Below are 22,024 nucleotides of genomic sequence, written 5' to 3' on the forward strand. Positions count from 1 at the left end.
CCCTGAGTACACTTTAAGATAGAAAAAAAAGACGCACCACGAAGGAATTATCTAAATGTGACGGAAGTCGGTAGATGTGGTGTACATATAAAGGCAAGCAAATGCTTGCAGTTTCAGAAAAAATTGATAATTTTTTCAAGAGAAAGAGCTTCACGAATTGAACAAATTAATAATGCGTTGCTTCACCTCTGGTCCTAATGCAAGCAATTATTCGTCTTGGCATTGATTGGCGGAGTTGTTGGATGACCTCCTGAGGGATGTCGTGCCAGATTCTGTCCAAATGGCGAGTTACATCATCAAAATACTTAACCAGAAGGAGGGCCCTGCTTATAATGCTCCAAACGTTCTCAATTTGGGAGAGATCAAGCGACCTTGCTGGCTAAGGTAGGGTGTGTTAAGCATGGAGACAAGCAGCAGAAACTCTCACTGAGTGCTAGTGGGAATTATGTTGCTGAAATGTAAGCCCAGCATGGCTTGCCATGAAGGGCAACAAAACGGGCAGTAGAATATCGTCGACGGACCGTTGTGCTGTAAGGATGCAGTGGATGACAACCAGAGGAGTCCTGCTAAGAAATGAAATGGCATCCCGGACTATTACTCCTGGTTGCTGGGCCGTATGGCAGGCGAAATTCAGGTTGGTATCCCACCGCTGTAAGGGGCGTCTTCAGACATGTCTTCACTGGTCATATGGGCTAAGTTCCAAGCGGGATTCATCACAGAAGACAGTTCTATTCCAGTCAGTGAGATTCCAGGCCGAAGCCCAGGACACAGGTGGGATACCAACCTGACTATCGCCCACTGCATGGCCCGACAACCAGAAGTGATGGTCTGGGGTGTCATTTCAATTCATTTGGCTGTAATCCGCGGGATCCTGCAACACGGCGGTAAGCTGACATATTCTACAACCCACTTTGTTGCCCCTTATGCTAAGCCATACTAATCATGCATTTCAGCAAGATAATGCCCGCCCGCACAAGCCGAGAGTTTCTTCTGCTTGTCCTCACGCTTGCCAAACTTTGTCTTGGCTGACAAGATCATTGGATCAATTTGGAAATGAGAAGGTTTGAAGCATTATGGGCAGGGCCCTCCAATTAGCTCGGATTTTTTCGTCACGAGCTGATCTTTGGGATCACAGAATAGCACTCGATTCCATGACTGCGATACTGTAGCGAATCTATGCTGAAGAGCCAACACCGTGTTATTAGAGAAGACCGAAATGCACGCGTTTTAGCTCACGCAGGCTGGCGTGAGGAGGGAAGGACTATACTGACGTGAGGTCTGGAACATGACAAGGAACTAGAATTCAGAAGGCGGACGTAATTAGTGTGATACTTAACTTTAATCCATTAATGATGAACGTCGCTCTTGACGGTACATGATTCACAATATTGTCTGTTCAGAATTCATTCTAATCACTGAATATGGCGCCTTGCTAGGTCGTAGCAAATGACGTAGCTGAAGGCTATGCTAAACTATCGTCTCGGCAAATGAGAGCGTAAGAAGACAGTGAACCATCGCTAGCAAAGTCGGCTGTACAACTGGGGCGAGTGCTAGGGAGTCTCTCTAGACCTGCCGTGTGGCGGCGCTCGGTCTGCAATCACTGATAGTGGCAACACGCGGGTCCGACGTATACTAACGGACCGCGGCCGATTTAAAGGCTACCACCTAATAAGTGTGGTGTCTGGCGGTGACACCATACTATGTCCTAGGTGCTCCACCACTGTCTATGAACTAGACAAAGATGTAGTCAAGATGATGGCATTCACCTGATGAACTTCATACTGCTTGCCGCCAACCATCTGCCGATCGAGAAGCTAACTGTCTACCAACCAGTGGCGGATAGATAGGGCGGGGGGGGGGGGGGGGAGGAGTCGCGGGGCGTGCACCCTTTCCCCAGCCACCGACCCCCCCCCCTTATGCGGGGCCTCCCGCACTGACACCCGCGCCGCCCCCGCCAGTCAGCCCGCACACCACTAGTTAGTTTCTTTCAGCAGCCGACTCGACTGAATCGAGTTATCGAGTAGTTGTACTTCCCTATGTAGCACGCGCGTCCGCGTCATCGTATTTTATACGTTCCTGTCTGGCACAGAGATAGCTAACACACACCTACGAGAAAAGTCGCGACCATTCTAGTGATCTCGATACGTTATTCTGTCTGTCATTTGTTCGAGAAAAGTCGCGAATATTCTATTGCTTTCTTGTACAGAGTAGAATGGAGGAGGATCGATTTAATGGTTTAGCTCTGTTGAAAACTCACACTGACATTGATTGTCCAGTTGAAGATGTAATTAACCGATTCGCCAGGAAGAACAAGCGCGTAGAATTCATCATTTATAGAAGAGAACCACAATTGTAACAATTATATCATCAGATGTCACTGTCTTATATATGTGTATAATCAGAATGAAATTTTCACTCTACAGCGGAGTGTGCGCTGATATGAAACTTCCTGGCAGATTAAAACTGTGTGCCGGACCGAGACTTGAACTCGGGCCTTTGCCTTTCGCGGGCAAGTGCTCTACCGACTGAGCTACCCAAGCACGACTCACGCTCCGTCCTCACAGCTTTACTTCTGCCAGTACCTCGTCTCCTACCTTCCAAACTTTACAGAAGCTCTCCTGCGAACCTTGCAGAACTAGCACTCCTGAAAGGAAGGATATTGCGGAGACATGGCTTAGCCACAGCCTGGGGGCAAAGGCCCGAGTTCAAGTCTCGGTCCGGCACACAGTTTTAATCTGCCAGGAAGTTTCATGTGTATAATCAGTTTAAATAGATCTTTCTTAACCTTTGCATGTGATTTGATGATTTTTTTTTTTTTACGGTATAAGTAAAGGTAGCTCAAGATATCTTTAGCGCGCCCTCCTTGAGGGTTTTCTGTATCCGTCACTACTACCAACAACACCGCATCACTGAGTGCTGCCAATACAGGATTTCCGCGCGGAAGCCAGCAGCAGGGACTCTTGGGATCCACATTCCTCTTCAACACTCAGGTGCCTTCGGGTGCTGTAACCTACCAGGGGTAGGTAGCAGATCATCCGACGGCACGGCTACCGACACCAAGTACGCATCGGATGAGCCACAAGTGTCATCGTAGAATTCTGAGTCGGGCCGAATACACTCCAGTAGCCAGCCCGAAAGAGCCATGCCTATTCGCCGGCAGTCGGCCGCGGAGTCAGGGTCACTGACATCTCCTGGGCGCGCAACCGCTCAGCTGATTCGACCGACGTCAGTTACACTGAAGCGCCAAAGGAACTGGTACGGGCATGCGTGTTCAAATACAGAGACATGTGCCGTGGTCGGGAACGCCTATATAAGACAAGTGTCGGGCACAGTTGTTACATCGGTTACTGCTGCTGCGATGGAAGGTTATATGATGTGAGTTTCAACGTGGTGTTATAGGCGGCGCACGAGCGATGGGACACAGAATCTCCGAGGTAGCAATGAAGTGGGGATTTTCCCGCACGACCATTCCACGAGTGTACCGTGAATATGATGAATCCGGTAAAACATCAAATCTCTGACATCGCTGCTGGCGGAAAAAGATCTGCAAGAACGGGATCAACGACGACTGAAGAGAATAGCTCAACGTATCAGAAATGAAACCCCTCCGCATATTGTTGCAGAATCAGTGCTGGGCCACCAACAAGAGTCAGCGTGCGAACCATTGAACGAAACATTATCGATATAGGCTTTCGGAGCCGAAGGCGCACTCGTGTACGCTTGATGACTGCACGACACAAAGCTTTATTCCTCGCTTGGGCCTTTCAACGCCGACTTTAGACTGTCGATGACTCAAACATGTTGTCTGGTCAGACGAGTTTCGTTTCAAATTGTATCGAGCGGATGGACGTGTACGGGTATGGAGACAACCTCATGAATCCAAGGAACCTGCGTGTCAGCAGGGGACTGTTCAGGCTGGTGGAGGCCCTGTGATGGTGTGGAGCGTATGTATTTGGAGTAATTTGTGACCCCTGATGCGTCTAGATACGACTCTGACGGGTGACATGTACGTAACCATCCGGCCTCATCACCTGTATCCATCCACGTCCATTGTGCATTCCGACGGCCTTGGGCAATTCCAGCAGGGCAATGCGACACCTTATATGTCCAGAATTGCTACAGAGTGGCTGCCCGATCAGTCTCCTGAGGTTAAACGCTTCCGCTGCCCACCAAACTCTCCAGATATGAACATCATTGAGCGTATCGGGGATGCCTTACAACGTGCTGTTTAGAGGAGATCTCCACCCCCTCGTACTCTTACAGATTTATCGACATCGCTGCAGGATTCATTGTGTTCATTACCTCCAGCACTAGTTCAGACATTAATCGAGTCCATGTCACGTCGTGCTGCGGCACTTCTGCGTGCTCGCGGGAGTGCTACACGATAGTAGGTAGATGTACCCGTTTCTTTGGCTCTTCAGTGTATATTTGCTTGTGCAACATCTAAAGTTGAAAATGTATATTTATGACGTTTCTCAGCGTTCTTTACGCTGGAACATACTGTAAGGATCTTTATTATTAATTAAAATTTGTAAACCAACACCATATTACGTTAACAAGTGCAGACTATACCGAATTAATAGCAAAATGAAACTCAAAAGTAGAAATTGGCTACATCCAGGAGACAAGAATGTAGTGTAATCTTCTCGACGACCTTGTTTTGACCTTTCGTCATGTAGAATGCGTTGTAGTTTCTTTGGTCTAGCAAGATGACGACAGTTGGGTTCAGAAGGTGTACGCATACATCCCTGTTACGAAGAAAACTCAGGCACTTAATTACACCTGAAATGGACCGGTAAATCAACTGATTTTAATGTTCTGTAAAATATATGTGGCTGTGAAGTTATCTTACAGGAGTGTAGATTATTCCATGACATTACTGGTGAACTGTAGGACAACAGTACCTTGCTGCAAAAACATTCGGGGCAGTCTGCTGGCCGTCTTCGGGCGTATGCAGGCGAACGTACACTGAGCTTCCCTATATACGAGGGCTATTCGGAAAGTAAGGTCCGATCGGTCGCGAAATGGAAACGACTATGAAAATCCGATAAAGCTTTGCACAGATGTGTTGGGTAGTGTCTCTAGTATAACCCCAGTTAGCATCACGTCGCTCTTCTCATTTCTGAGCTCGCAGTGAGTGCGTAAAGATGTCTAGAAAATAGTGTCTGCCGCCAAGTGCGAGGGCCTGGTGAGAAATTTCGCCTGAAGCTATGCAGCTAACATTACATAACTGTCGTGCTGTTTCTTCTTCAAGACAATTCTCAGCCTCATTCTGCAGGGGCAATGAAGATGCTCCTGCATCGTTTCAATTGGAAATGTTTGGTTACCCACAATACAGCCCGTAATTGTCTCCCTCTGAGTTTCATCTCTGCTCACACGAACCGCTGGCTATGAAGACAAGATTTTGGCACAAGACAACGAGCCGTAGGCCAGCGTAGAGAATTGGCGGAAAGCACTGGCGGCTGCCTTCTATAGCGAGGGTATTGGAAAGTTGGTACAACGCTACGATACACGTCTAAGTCGGATCGGCGACTATGGAGATAAGTAGCTGCAAGGTGTATCTAACTGTTGCAAATAAAACATTTTTGATTTTTACCGTGGTTTCCATTTCGCAACCTATCGGACCTTACTTTCCGAATAGCCCTCGTAATACCCCACTGGAGCAGCATGGGGTGACTACTTGTCACTGCACATGCATGGCATGAACACATATGCTTCTGATGCAGCTGCGTGTGCTACTCCGAGCCCCTTCTGTGATGAACGCTAGTCTCATCTACAGGGTGTTCGGAAGTTCCCGTTACAAACTTCTAAGACTTGTAGAAGAGAGTGAGTACATAATATTTTGCACAGGAACCCATGGCCGGGAATGTGCAGGGTGGAGGGCTTACGTCATCTGGTCGAGACTGTATAACAAATAGGTTCCTTTCGCAGTATGCAGATGCATTAGCTCCATACTTAACAATCATATACAACCGTTCGCTCGACGAAAGATCCGTACCCAAAGACTGGAAAGTTGCGCAGGTCACACCAATATTCAACAAAGGTAGTATGAGTAATCCACTAAATTACAGGCCCATATCGTTAACATCGATATGTAGCAGGATTTTAGAACAAATATAGTGTTCGAACATTATGAATTACGTCGAAGAAAACTGTCTATTGACACACAGTCAACATGGGTTTAGAAAACATCGTTCCTGTGAAACACAACTAGCTCTTTATTCACAAAAAGTGTTGAGTACCATTGACAAGGGATTTCAGATCGATTCCGTATTTCTGGATTTCCGGAAGGCTTTTGACACTGTACCGCAGAAGCGGCTCGTAGTGAAATTGCGTGCTTAAGGAATATCGTCTCAGTTATGTGACTGGATGTGTGATTTCCTGTCAGAGAAGTCACAGTTCGTAGCAATTGACGGGAAGTCGTCGAGTAAAACAGAAGTGATTTCTGGCGTTCCGCAAGGTAGCGTTATAGGCCCTTTGCTGTTCCTTCTCTATATAAATGATTTGGGAGACAATCTGAGGAGCCGTCTTCGATTTTTTGCAAATGATTTGGGAGACAATCTGAGGAGCCGTCTTCGATTTTTTGCAAATGACTCTGTCGTTTATCGACTAGTAAAGTCATCAGAATATCAAAACAAACTGCAAAACGATTTAGAAAAAAATATCTAAATAGTGCGAAAAGTGGCAGTTGACCCTGAATAACGAAAAGTGTGAAGTCATCCACATGAGTGCTAAAGGGAACTCGTTAAACTTCGGTTACACGATAAATCAGTCTAATCTAAAAGCCGTAAATTCAACTCAATTCCTAGGTATTACAATTACGAACAACTTAAATTGGAAGGAACACATATAAAATGTTGTGGGGAAGGCTAATCAAGGACTGCGTTTTATTGGCAGGACACTTAGAAAATGTAACACCTACTAAGGAGACTGCCTACACCACGCTTGTCCGTCCTCTTTTAGAATACTGCTGCGACGTGTGGGATCCTTACCAGATAGCACTGACGGAGTACATCGAAAAAGTTCAAAGAAAGGCAGCACGTTTTGTATTATCGCGAAAAATGGGAGTGTCACAGAAATGATACAGGATTTGCGCTGGAAATCGTTAAAAGAAAGGCGTTTTTCGTTGCGACGGAATCTTCTAACGAAATTCCAATCACCAACTTTCTCCTCCGAATGCGAAAATATTTTGTTGACACCGAACTACATAGGGAGGAACGATCACCACGATAAAATAAGGGAAATCAGAGCTCGTACGGAAAGATATAGGTGTTCATTCTTTCCGCGCGCTATAAAATGCAGCTAATCAAAAGACACATGTTGCGTAGTAAAATCTGAAAAATTGTCAGCTCTTCAGAAAGTGGATTACGCTTCCATGAAAAAGAGTGGCCCTTACAACTCTCCGAACTCAGCAAGCGTGTGGAATAATAGAGAATTGTGAAGGTGGTTCGATGAACCCTCTGCCAGGCACTTAAATGTTATTTGTAGAGTATCCATGTAGATGTAGATGTAGATGTACGTCGAATCGGCTGATGTCATTCGACGTCTGTTCCATCTCTCTTTCGGATGATGTCATTTGACGTCTATTCTAGCTCTCTGACTCGTTTCGAGCCTCATTCGCGTATCTGTGAGTGGCAGAGCATCATGGTTGTGTAGACATTTGTGGAGTACATCGATACGATCCTTCTGAATAGAGAATATCGCGGAAGAGCTGCTCGTCCCATTTATAAAGATCGTTCTCCGCAACGTCCGACTCCATTGCATACCCTTTTCGCCACAATTACGCAACGGCTTCGAGAAAGGGTACCTTCACCGTCAGCAGCCGTGACTGTGATTCTCCAAGGAGAATTGGAAGATGCCGTACTGCATCACGTTGAAGAGAACCCGTCAGTTAGTACACGAGCAATTACTTTGGCTGTTAATGAGTGGAACTGTGAAACAAGTGATGTACTGAGCCACGCCTAACGAATTACCTGTAAAAGTGATCGCGTTACTAACATGTTTCCAAATGGTTGTAGCACGGAAGCGGTACGTTTCTGGACATGGATTCCAGTTCAAAATATTATCTACGACCTCCCTTCTACATGACCTACAACTCTGTAACGGGAATTTGCAAACGCCCTGCATATCACATCAATTGTATTCAAACTGTAAAATCGTAGAGCAACACACTGGCTATGCAGAGCATGAATTTTTCCTATAACAGGATTCCACGCAGTATATGACTGGAAACCGCCGTCACATTCGTTCCATCATACAGAGTATCTCAACAGTCATTGTCAATATTGAGGGATATGTCCGGAATGATCCTTCGAAGCAAAAACGTCAAGGTGGAGGAGGTAGTGCGGACCGAAGCAGGAAAAAAATTGTCTAGAAAACATGGGCTCTAAAAGGCATCCCTTAAGGCTATGAGCACTTGTTCAGTACAACAAACGTGTTTCGCAGTATAGAAGATGAACAAGTACTCATAACTCTTAACGCATGCACTTTAGAGCCGCGCGGTTTGAGGCGTCATGTCACAGATTTCGCGGCCCCTCCCGCTGGAGATTCGAGTCCTCCCTAGGGCATAGGTGTGTGTGTTGTTCTTAGCATAAGTTAATTTAAGTAGTGTGTAAGTCTAGGGACAGCCCTCGGCAGTTAGGTCCCTTAGGAATTCATACACATTTGAACATTTGCAGTTTAGAGACCATTTTAAATGCAAATTTTGAAATGTAACCGCCAATTACTTTGTCGCGCAAAGTGGTAGGTATCCGACTGTACTTGCATCATCATCAATAGCATCCTAGATCAGCAAGTTCAATGCTCGTATTGCGTCAGTTAAACAGCTGATCACATCTGCGTATAAACTGAACGATCAGGAGGTTTTGTCACTGTGTTGCAACGGAACACTATCCCAGTGAAACAAAGTAATTAGAAATGCAGATAAACTCGTTATATTTATACGTAGAGCGTCGTCTAACCAGGAAGAAACAAGAAAATTCTAGGTACTGAAATTCAAATCAAATCTGAATACAATAGATATTTATTCGCTCAAATAACTGAACAAAAAATACACGAAATGACGAAGAATTCGCCGCTATTTAAACCAATACAAAAACACGTACAACATTTGAGGGGGAGCTCTGTAGAATCTCAACTGAAATTACAAAATCTTCCTAACACAGTTTGAAGGTACCAATTTACTTGGAACACTCAGGTCTTCAGGGAAAAACGCAACAAGCTTTCCTAATATAAACACCTCGCAAATGCAAAATTAACAAGTACAGGACTCAGACAAAAATACAGCTAATCAAAAGATACATGTTGCGTAGTAAAATCTGAAAAATTGTCAGCTCTTCGGAAAGTGGATTACGCTTCCATGAAAAAGAGTGGCCATTACAACTCTCCGAACTCAGCAAGCGTGCGCCTATCTCCGCCAGTGAGCACAGGGTTAGGACGGGCGAGACAGCTGTAGGAAAACGGTGCCCCGGGTGACCTCGAGTGCGTTAGAGGACGTCAACCGACAAGGGCCTCCAGTTATGTTCTGTCAAACGAAAGGATTTTCGAACATATACTGGTTTCGAACATTATGAATTATCGTGAAGAAACCGTTTCATTGATGAATAGTCACCACGATTTCAGAAAATATTGTTCTTCAAACTTCCTGGCAGATTAAAACTGTGTGCTGGACCGAGACTCGAACTCGGGATCTTTGCCTTTCGCGGGCAAGTGATATAGTGTAGAGCTCATGCCCGCGACATGCAACGGTCCCGATTTCGAGTCTCTGTCCGGCAAACAGTTTTAATCTGTCAGGAAGTTTCATATCAGCGCACACTCCGCTGCAGAGTGAAAATCTCATTCTGTAATATTGTTCTTGTAAAACAAGTACGTCCAGTTATCCTTTATCAAATCCGACTCCCCACTGACTCCCCACTTCTTGAAAAATTCTACGTGGCAGAGAGGACTCGCAACCATTGCCAAAGTGACCAGTGAGAATATTCGCTTCATGTATTTGAATACAGGGGAAACCTGCACAAATTTTTCATTCTTGACTTACAGAACGAATATTAACACGCTAGAGGTTGGTACCGGCTGCTGGGCATGTTCCTCTATTGGACCACCCCTTGTCATCAAAACATGGTGGCGAACAAGGCACATTTAACGGGATAACAAAATCTGGAGTGAAAGGCAACGAATTTTCTCACACCGGATGAGCAGAGCCACGGCGGTCCGTTCTTAAATATGCGTAGAGGGAGGTGAATCGTCACGCTCAGTGATACACTAGAGTCTTTCAGTGCCTTAGCGGCAGACTGCCTTCAAACGGGCAATCCATTGGCGTTTGCTGACGAAAGTGTGGAGCAGGGGCTTATCGCACCCGACTTTTGCAAACTGCAGTGCCCTGGGGACTATATCCCTTCTCTAAAGCAGTGTGACTAACCTCCAGTGGTCGAGTCAGATCACAGTACAGATATCCGAGGCCAGTCCTTTCTAACATGATAACGCGAAACCTTCTTCCTGAGTTAGAAAGCCTTGTACTCTCCTCAAAAACAGCTAAGAAATAAGCGCAGAAATAGTCAGATATCTCACAGCGATATGTGACTGGCACGTCACAATTATTATCTTGTTTTGGATCATACTACCGCCTCTCAGTACACGGAAAGGACGAGACTGCTGAAGAAGAAATTTGTTTCGTAGTTTTGAAGATGAAATAGTGCTCATTGTTCTTAAGATCTGCATTTTGGAGCTCATTTTTGCTAGACGTTTTTGCTTCTAAGTTTCGTTCCTGTAATACCCCTGGATATTGGCCAATTCCTCCTGGGACACCCTATATATATGAATCACTCGAAATACGACTGTCTTAGGCCATTATCAAACCGGCCGGCAGCTGCCAGTTACATAATGCATGGAATCCAGTAACAGGAAACCTTAGCACTCTGCGTAGACGGCAACGTTCAGTAATTTTATCGTGTGAAGACGATTGGTGTGTTATCGAAAGAGCGAGCTTTCACCACAGAGGGCACTCAGAGCAGTGGACAGAATTACAGCAGAAGCATATGCACTTAAGAAACGCATGCGCAGTGACAACTTGGTTCACCACGCATTTGCCTGTGGAATATTAAACAAGAAACCTCAGTGAGCTTTCGCCAGTATACACCTTAAGATGGCCAGAAGACTCTACGCCGAAACATTGTGACAATGAGTTACTGACATCTCTGAATAACTGGGGTGAAATGAATGGAAAGGAAATGGAACAGGAGAGAGACAGGAAGGAAATAAGACTTCCAGCCGCACGGGGCATTGAGGCCTGCAACGGCGAGAGTAGAAAATTTGTGCCGGACCGGGAATTGATCGTGGATGCCCCGCTACTCTACACCGGTTGCCGTAACCGCCTGCGCCATCGGGACAGGGCTTCCGTCAGACCCAAAAGTCCCAACTTCCCGTTCAAATTAATGATTTCTGTAGAACCTCAGACGTTGGCTGTGCATCTGCACTGAAACTTTTTCATCAAACAGCCGTAGCGCCCATAGGATCTGAAACGGTACAGTAGTTTCCGCTCCATAAGCAGCAGGTTTCGCCGCTCCCTCGCACCGGGAAATACACTCCTGGAAATTGAAATAAGAACACCGTGAATTCATTTTCCCAGGAAGGGGAAACTTTATTGACACATCCCTGGGGTCAGATACATCACATGATCACACTGACAGAACCACAGGCACATAGACACAGGCAACAGAGCATGCACAATGTCGGCACTAGTACAGTGTATATCCAACATTCGCAGCAATTCAGGCTGCTATTCTCCCATGGAGACGATCGTAGAGATGCTGGATGTAGTCCTGTGGAACGGCTTGCCATGCCATTTCCACCTGGCGCCTCAGTTGGACCAGCGTTCGTGCTGGACGTGCAGACCGCGTGAGACGACGCTTCATCCAGTCCCAAACATGCTCAATGGGGGACAGATCCGGAGATCTTGCTGGCCAGGGTAGTTGACTTACACCTTCTAGAGCACGTTGGGTGGCACGGGATACATGCGGTCTAGGAATGGTAGAACGATGGGTTCGATGACGGTTTGGATGTACCGTGCACTATTCAGTGTCCCCTCGACGATCACCAGTGGTGTACGGCCAGTGTAGGAGATCGCTCCCCACACCATGATGCCGGGTGTTGGCCCTGTGTGCCTCGGTCGTATGCAGTCCTGATTGTGGCGCTCACCTGCACGGCGCCAAACACGCATACGACCATCATTGGCACCAAGGCAGAAGCGACTCTCATCGCTGAAGACGACACGTCTCCATTCGTCCCTCCATTCACGCCTGTCGCGACACCACTGGAGGCGGGCTGCACGATGTTGGGGCGTGAGTGGAAGACGGCCTAACGGTGTGCGGGACCGTAGCCCAGCTTCATGGAGACGGTTGCGAATGGTCCTCGCCGATACCCCAGGAGCAACAGTGTCCCTAATTTGCTGGGAAGTGGCGGTGCGGTCCCCTACGGCACTGCGTAGGATCCTACGGTCTTGGCGTGCATCCGTGCGTCGCTGCGGTCCGGTCCTAGGTCGACGGGCACGTGCACCTTCCGCCGACCACTGGCGACAACATCGATGTACTGTGGAGACCTCACGCCCCACGTGTCTAGCAATTCGGCGGTACGTCCACCCGGCCTCCCGCATGCCCACTATACGCCCTCGCTCAAAGTCCGTCAACTGCACATACGGTTCACGTCCACGCTGTCGCGGCATGCTACCAGTGTTAAAGACTGCGATGGAGCTCCGTATGCCACGGCAAACTGGCTGACACTGACGGCGGCGGTGCACAAATGCTGCGCAGCTAGCGCCATTCGACGGCCAACACCGCGGTTCCTGGTGTGTCCGCTGTGCCGTGCGTGTGATCATTGCTTGTACAGCCCTCTCGCAGTGTCCGGAGCAAGTATGGTGGGTCTGACACACCGTTGTCAATGTGTTCTTTTTTCCATTTCCAGGAGTGTACAAACGGAGGCGGTTCCGCCTCCAATTTTATTGCACGACACGGCCGGCCGCGGGTGCAACAGAACCCATGTGGACGGTTGGAAAGAAATGTGTCAGGCTTCATAATACGTATTTATATGTGTCGTGTATTATGCATTTCTTGTACGTGAATGTGAATCTGGACATGAACTTTCCTAATCCTCCTCACACCTTTCCATAAAGCGTGGCCAAATCTTAGTTGGGAAGTAGTTCCGTAGTATAGTAGTGCCATCCTTACTCCTGGGTAGGGGTTCAGAGAGACAGCACAGGCACGTCAAAGTCAAAGACGTTCCAGTGTCACAAGATTTGGGGTGGAGGGGTTGGTCACGGCCAAGTGGTTCGACCATCCCCTCCACCGGTGCCCAGGAAGACCTCTGGGTGCCCGCGATATTCTGGGAGTGTTACAGAAGACGGGTAAGTGAGCAGACATGCCCTCAGTGCGTCTGTCTCGATGTTCACGCGTGGAAGAGAGGTATTTGAATATTTGTACTAATTCTTTTATTTCCAGCTTCGGATTGTGTAAGGAAACGAATGTTCTCCTTTAATTTCGGAAATTTGACCCCCTGTGTTAATGTATCTGGTCCCCAGTTTGCCCGTTATCCTCCTCACATAGTGGATGTCCCATGTAAAGTATTGGGAGACTTTGGTGGTATACATTTGGCCAATGCAATTCCGTCTTGCCCGTAGAAATGTGCGTGCAGATCAGATTAGTGTATAATATACCCGAGCTAGAAGTTGTAAAATTATAATATCTTTAAACTGGAACAATTGCTGCAATCGCTGTAAAGTCGAGTGATAATGTTTAAAATAAATAGGTAATCAATTGTCATCAATCTTTAACATACCCCAAAAATCACATAGGAGTCAAGTTAAAGAAATTAATTTAAAATAAAAGATATAGAATGCAGGGACCCACACATCAGCGTGTGAGCCCTCGAGCCCCTTACCTAGTATCGAACAGAAAGGGCACGTCCTCTAGGTAGCGCTCTCAAGCTCCCCTCCCCAGTTTTCCGTTGCTAAATTTTCATTCAGCGCTTGACGACATCAACTTTCATCTGGCGTCCCTAGGCAAGGAGGTTTGACGGTAATCTTTCAAATCTACGAGGGGTGTTCAGTAAAAAATGCAACACATTTTTTCTCGGCCAATTTTGGTTGAAAGAAATGTGGAATTTGTTGTGCGCAGCGTGGAATATTCCCGCTTCGACTTTATAGTTTCACGAAGTTCCAATGGGTGGCGGCGCATATTTAACCTTCAAAATGTCAATTGTAAGCAGGGAGCTGTCATTGAGCTGATTTTGGTACCAAATCAGAGCATCGCCGGTATTCACAGGCGCTCGCAGAACGTCTTCGTAGAGCTAACAGTGAATAAAACTTGGTCAGTCGTTGGACGAGGCATCTGTCATCGCAATAAGATCGCGGAAACCTGTTCGATCTCCGGCATGCCGGCCGGCCGCACTCTGCTGTAACTCCTGCAATGTTGGGACGTGCGGACACTCTCATTCGAGGTGCCACAAAATTAATGCAAATGTACTTTTCTTCTCCATGATAGCCGGCCGTTGTGGCCGAGCGGTTCTAGGCGCTTCAGTCCGGAACCGCGCTGCTGCTACGGTCGCAGATTCGAATCCTGCCTTGGGCATGTATGTGTGTGATGTCCGTAGGTTAGTTACGTTTAAGTAGTTCTAAGTCTAGGGGACTGATGACCTCTGACCCATAGTGCTCAGAGCCATTTGAATCATTTTTCTCCACGATAACGCAAGGCCTCACACAAGTCTGCACCCCCCCCCCCCCCCGAGAGAAGTTCACAGAACTTCATTGGACTATTCTTCCCCATCCACCCTACAGCCTGAATCTCACACTTTCCGACTTCCATGTAGCTGGCCCAATGAAGGATGCAATCTGTTGTAAGCAATACGTGGATGATGGGGACGTTGTTGATGCAGCAAGACGTTGGCTCCGACGTCAACCAGCAGGTTCGTACCACGTGGGCATACAGGCCTTCCCAGTAAGGTGGGATAGGGCCTTCGCATTGAACGGAGATTATGTTGAAAAGTAGGATTTTGTAGCTAAAGCAGTTGGAAATAATGTGGTGTATTGGAACCCTGAATAAAACCAACCGGCTTTCAGAAAAAAAATGAGCTGCATTACTTATTGAATGCCCCTCGCACTGATGACATCTGGCAGTTCGTCCGAAATTTCATGGAATGATTCCTGTGACCATTTGGAACAGTGGGTGAAATGTATCAATATCCATGCCATTTGGCTGCTCTGTGGGATCTAATCTTCAATGAGTTCCTTCAGCTGGGCATAGCACACCTGAGGAAGCTTGTGGACTCTTTTCCTCAGCGAATTGACACAATTTGATACTGGCTAGAGGCCTCTTGCACCGTATTAGCGTGATGTTCAAAGACGTGACTAGTTTTTTGTCGAGTGTACATTCAGTCGTGAGTTTGTGGTGGTATTGTCTTTGAGCAGTTGATGGCTGGATTTCAGATCTGGCGAGAAGTTCGACTTGGTGGTGGTGGAGCGCCTGGGCTACTTCGCCTATTTTGGTCTGGTGCACAAGGTGGGGTCCCCACCACTGGTCGGCGTGCTGACCCTGTCGCCGCCGCTGTCGGTGTACCACAGCCACGGCAACCCCGTCAACCCGGCCTACATGCCAGACATGTGGCTCGGCTTCTCTGACCACATGGACTTCTGGCAGCGGCTGTACAACACCTACTTCTACCTGAGGCTGATGTACCAGTGGTTCTTTGAGATATCTCCCATGCAGGAGAAGATCATGCGGAAATACGTCGGTCCGGATCCCCCGCCAGTCCACGAGACGGACAAGAATTTTAGCCTCCTGATCATCAACAACCACTTCATCATGAACTATCCTCGGCCCCACCTTCCGAATATCATCGAACTCACGGGCATTCATGTCGCTACTGAACAAAAGCCATTGCCACAGGTAAGCACATTACAGAGTCTTAAAATTTTGGCTCAGTGTGGAACCGCGAGACTGCTAGGTTCGAATCCTGCCTCGGGCATGGATCTGTGTGATGTCCTTAGGTTAGTTAGGTTTAAGTAGTTCTAAGTTCTAGGGGACTGATGACCTCAGATGTTAAGTCCCTTAGTGCTCAGAGCCATTTGATTTTTTCTTAAAATTTTTTTCTTGGAGGTACCTTATGTACCGTCTATGCAACCAGTTGAAGGCAGTTTGTTGCCATTCGCATTTCGCTTCATTTGTTTGGGAAGCATCATCAGTGGCCTGTAATACATGTTTCCTTCTTTTACATACAATAAACGTATTATGTAGTAAATATAACATGCTGCCATATTACATTTTGTCGTGTATTTCTCTTGTTTTTTTAGATTAAAATCAACTTTTGTAGCAAAAAGTTCGTAATATGAACTTACCGTTCGGTGTTACGATTTCCAGCGCTGTTAACTCATGTATATGGTCTTGGAGATGTATTCGTCATTTTCCGTATTCCAGCTGGCCGATTTCTGGCGTTCTTTCACCCATTGCATATATCACTTGTACTTTCGATTTTGTGATCAATATATGTGTGTTTTTCCTGTGTGTGTGTTGCCAACTGTGTTGTGTCTTTGTCTTTCTTTTGTTTTTGTTTTGTTTTGATTTTTTTTGTCATCTCTTGTGTGTGTGTATCTCCTGTGTGTAATTGCGTAATTCCTTCCTGAGAGGGTGTTTCTTAAATATATATTAGTCTCTCTCTCTCTCTCTCTCTCTCTCTCTCTCTCTCTCTCTCTCTTTGTGTGTGTGTGTGTGTGTGTGTGTGTATTTTGCTGTATGTCAATGTTTTTATTTTATTTATTTATTTTTTAATATATATGAATATATGTTTATGTGTATGTAGGTGGGGGTGGGGGGGGGGGGAGGGAGACATGGGAGAAGGAGAATCATTAATTATATCCTGGTTACATTTCGGTTTGTTATTTTTTTTTTAATCTTATGGGACTTAACTGCTGTGGTCATCAGTCCCTAAGATTACACACTACTTAACCTAAATTGTCCTAAGGACAAACACACACACCCATGCCCGAGGGAGGACTCGAACCTCCGTCGGGACCAGCCGCACAGTCCATGACTGCAGCGCCTAAGACCCTCGGCTAATCGCGCGCGGCTAGGTTTGTTATTGTTTTGGTGGCTAGCTGATCAGAGAGTTATTGCTTGTATTTTGTCATTTGATTTTGTGACTGATACCTTTTTTACTAGCTCTAAAGAAAATGTATATTTATTTAAAATTTGGCACGCATAGTACTTACAAGATAAACAGGGTGTCCCAGGAGGAACAGTCAGTATTCAGGGATATGACAGGAACCTTTATAGCAAAAATCTTCATAGGGACATATGTATTGTTCCGAATAGTTTCCAAGGTAGAACGCATTTAATCTACATTTGTTTTTGGACTAGTGGCGAGGACATAAGTGTGTTAACCATCTAACCTATCTGACGTTTTTTTTAGTCCAACCTACATCGTTGCTTTCAACCTCTTCGCTCGGGATGTCTTTCTACCATTAAACTAGCCCGTTGGAAGTGCAGTAGTCCACGGTGTCTTGTGAATGACATAATGTGAGGTGTTGAGAAAGTAACAAAGAGAAGCATCGGTTAAAAGTGTTTGTACGAGTATATGCCTTAGCTAAAATGCCACACATGTACACTAATGAAGAATATGCAGATATGACGCTATTTTTACGGCTTCTGCGACGGTAGTGCTCCTCCTGCTGTTGAAAAACACAGTCGGCGCTTTCCGAAACGTCGTATTCCTGACCGCAGAGTGTTTACCAGAGTTTTCAGCACATTGTGTGAAACAGGTATTCTTCCAAGTTCCCATGTTTCTTCACAACGTGTGATTCAACAACCTGTGCAGGAACAGCAACTCATTTTTGAAATCGTGGGATGTAATCCCACTATCAGCACACGGCGACTTTCTGCACGTGTCAGTGCCCCACGAACACGTGTATGGGGGAACATTACATGCGGAAAATTTGTGCTCATTTCACACAGAGCACATCCATGATCTTCACATTGTCGACAGAGCCACTCGGCTTGAATTCTGTCACTGGTTAAATGACAATCGTACTTCGCTTCCATTAATAATACACTCCTGGAAATTGAAATAAGAACACCGTGAATTCATTGTCCCAGGAAGGGGAAACTTTATTGACACATCCCTGGGGTCAGATACATCACATGATCACACTGACAGAACCACAGGCACATAGACACAGGCAACAGAGCATGTACAATGTCGGCACTAGTACAGTGTATATCCACCTTTCGCAGCAATGCAGGCTGCTATTCTCCCATGGAGACGATCGTAGAGATGCTGGATGTAGTCCTGTGGAACGGCTTGCCATGCCATTTCCACCTGGCGCCTCAGTTGGACCAGCGTTCGTGTTAGACGTGCAGACCGCGTGAGACGACGCTTCATCCAGTCCCAAACATGCTCAATGGGGGACACATCCGGAGATCTTGCTGGCCAGGGTAGTTGACTCACACCTTCTAGAGCACGTTGGGTGGCACGGGATACATGCGGACGTGCATTGTCCTGTTGGAACAGCAAGTTCCCTTGCCGGTCTAGGAATGGTAGAACGATGGGTTCGATGACGGTTTGGATGTACCGTGCACTATTCAGTGTCCCCTCGACGATCACCAGTGGTGTACGGCCAGTGTAGGAGATCGCTCCCCACACCATGATGCCGGGTGTTGGCCCTGTGTGCCTCGGTCGTATGCAGTCCTGATTGTGGCGCTCACCTGCACGGCGCCAAACACGCATACGACCATCATTGGCACCAAGGCAGAAGCGACTCTCATCGCTGAAGACGACACGTCTCCATTCGTCCCTCCATTCACGCCTGTCGCGACACCACTGGAGGCGGGCTGCACGATGTTGGGGCGTGAGCGGAAGACGGCCTAACGGTGTGCGGGACCGTAGCCCAGCTTCATGGAGACGGTTGCGAATGGTCCTCGCCGATACCCCAGGAGCAACAGTGTCCCTAATTTGCTGGGAAGTGGCGGTGCGGTCCCCTACGGCACTGCGTAGGATCCTACGGTCTTGGCGTGCATCCGTGCGTCGCTGCGGTCCGGTCCTAGGTCGACGGGCACGTGCACCTTCCGCCGACCACTGGCGACAACATCGATGTACTGTGGAGACCTCACGCCCCACGTGTTGAGCAATTCGGCGGTACGTCCACCCGGCCTCCCGCATGCCCACTATACGCCCTCGCTCAAAGTCCGTCAACTGCACATACGGTTCACGTCCACGCTGTCGCGGCATGCTACCAGTGTTAAAGACTGCGATGGAGCTCCGTATGCCACGGCAAACTGGCTGACACTGACGGCGGCGGTGCACAAATGCTGCGCAGCTAGCGCCATTCGACGGCCAACACCGCGGTTCCTGGTGTGTCCGCTGTGCCGTGCGTGTGATCATTGCTTGTACAGCCCTCTCGCAGTGTCCGGAGCAAGTATGGTGGGTCTGACACACCGGTGTCAATGTGTTCTTTTTTCCATTTCCAGGAGTGTATTTAGAGATGAAGCCACGTTTACACAGAATGGAATAAACAACACAGGTAATAATCCTCTATGGTGGCAGGAAAATCCACACGCTACAGTGGAAACCAACTTACAAGTTCGTTCTTCGATCAGTTTTTGGTGCGGAATGATCCGAACAAGTTGATAGGTCCAGCAATTTTAGAAGAACGAACGACGGGACAGAATTACTTGCCTTCTCTGAAAAATTCGTTTGTTGAACATCTTGAGGACGTTCCATTGGCCAGGCATTACTTCCAGCATTACGAAGCAACTCTACATTTTACCAGACGTGGTAGGGAACACCTCAACTGCACTTACCTAATGATTGTATTTCTCGTGGTAGTAAAATTAGCTGGCAGCCAAGATCTCAAGACCTTAAGCCATTAGATTTCTGTTTATGGGGCTGGATGAAGTATGAGGTGCACAAACGGAAATCAGTACGCGAGAGGAACTATTTGGTAGCGTCATGGACGACGCTGCGATCATTAGCGAACGTGTAGAGGCAATCAGAACAATACAATATGTCCCACCAAGAGCACACAAATGCGTTTAAGGTGAAGGTGAGATATTCTAACACTTATCGTTAACTGTAAAACAGTTGTAATACGACGTTTGGTTCGAGGAGCACTCAACTGCGCCGTCATCAGCGCCCATACGAAATAGCAATTTTTACGCAGTCCAAGATTTACAAATCCAATCTAGTCACAGTCACGAATGGTAATGATGATGATGATGACAACACAAACACTCAGTCCCCGGGCAGAGAAATATCCCCAGTCCGGCCGGGAATCGAACCCAGGACACCGTGATCCAGAGGCAGCAACGCTAGCCACTAGACTACGAGCTGCTGGCAACCTTTGTAGTACGACGTATACGATAATACTTAGAGGTGAATGTGTTAAAAATACGTATTTTTCAGTTTATACTTCATCTTCATGTTGTGTGTTTACTAACATATGTAAACCTGACAATGTATTGAATACTACTGAAAAGAATAACAATGCACATTAAACGTGTTCTATCTGAGAGATATTCGGAACAGGGCATATGTTCATATGAAAGTTTTTGCTTCAAATGATTGTTCCTGTCACATCTCCCAATATTGACCATTCCTGCTGGGACGCCGTGTTGAGGAACTAGAGAAGTTGCAACTATCCATTCAAGGCACACAGGTGTTGGAACGAAGAACTCCATTGGATCACCAGCTTATGCTCTTAGCTCACATTGTTCAGCAAGGTGACGGATGGCCTTGGAGTTCGACAGTCGCAGGTCTGGTGTTGGATGTTTTTCCCATTCCTATAGGTTATCTGCAAAAAATACGTGCCCTGTGCGAATTCTGTTTAAATTTTGCCATATATGACGATAGAGTTCAAAACCACCGGCTATTTCTGGCGGATCTATATGATCACATAGATAGCAAAGAGCGTTTTCATGCGACAGTTCTAACCATTTGGTACTGAGACTGAGTCTGTGGACCGAGCGAGGTGGCGCAGTGGCCAGCACACTGGACTCGCATTCGGGAGGACGACGGTTCAATCCCGCGTCCGGCCATCCTGATTTAGGTTTTCCATGATTTCCCTAAATCGTTCCAGGCAAATGCCGGGATGGTTCCTTTGAAAGGGCACGGCCGACTTCCTTCCTCTTCGTTCCCTAATCCGATGAGACCGATGACCTCGCTGTCTGGTCTCCTCCCCCAAAAACAACCCAACCCAACTGAGTCTGTCGCTAACCAGTTGTTCAGCAAAGCGCCATCGTAGCTTTTGGGGCAATGGCCGATTTTCTGCCAGCTGGGTATGATCTGGTGGAAGGAACAGTTAGGGATATTTGATGATTTTATTTCTTTATGAGTTCTCCCTGTCTGTACAGAAGGGACGGAGCTATGTGGCTGAGTACTGCAAACCAGTAGAGTGGAGTAGATAGGCCTGGTGCACCCAGTAACCATCCTCAGTGGGGTGTCCACCCAAACCTCCCTGATTTCAAGGACCCAGGAGATAAAAACCATAGTAGATACGACAATGATACAGGGTGTTTCAAAAATGACCGGTATATTTGAAACGGCAATAAAAACTAAACGAGCAGCGATAGAAATACACCGTTTGTTGCAATATGCTTGGGACAACAGTACATTTTCAGGCAGACAAACTTTCGAAATTACAGTAATTACAATTTTCAACAACAGATGGCGCTGCGGTCTGGGAAACTCTATAGTACGATATTTTCCACATATTCACCATGCGTAGCAATAATATGGCGTAGTCTCTGAATGAAATTACCCGAAACCTTTGACAACGTGTCTGGCGGAATGGCTTCACATGCAGATGAGATGTACTGCTTCAGCTGTTCAATTGTTTCTGGATTCTGGCGGTACACCTGGTCTTTCAAGTGTCCCCACAGAAAGAAGTCACAGGGGTTCATGTCTGGCGAATAGGGACGCCAATCCACGCCGCCTCCTGTATGTTTCGGATAGCCCAAAGCAATCACACGATCATCGAAATATTCATTCAGGA

At 46.9% G+C, this 22,024-nt stretch overlaps 1 protein-coding gene across 1 annotated transcript in view; it reads left to right on the forward strand.

Moving 5' to 3' along the window:
* Nucleotides 1-22,024, forward strand: part of LOC126199212 (UDP-glucosyltransferase 2-like) — a 156,755-nt gene that overhangs the window by 78,579 nt on the left and 56,152 nt on the right. Inside the window, exon 4 of the mRNA XM_049935991.1 lies at nucleotides 15,470-15,929. Within this exon, the coding sequence (XP_049791948.1) occupies nucleotides 15,470-15,929 (460 nt within the window). The remainder of the gene's footprint in view (nucleotides 1-15,469; nucleotides 15,930-22,024) is intronic.

The sequence above is a fragment of the Schistocerca nitens genome, chromosome 8, assembly GCF_023898315.1.
Source record: "Schistocerca nitens isolate TAMUIC-IGC-003100 chromosome 8, iqSchNite1.1, whole genome shotgun sequence".
Taxonomy (NCBI): domain Eukaryota; kingdom Metazoa; phylum Arthropoda; class Insecta; order Orthoptera; family Acrididae; genus Schistocerca; species Schistocerca nitens.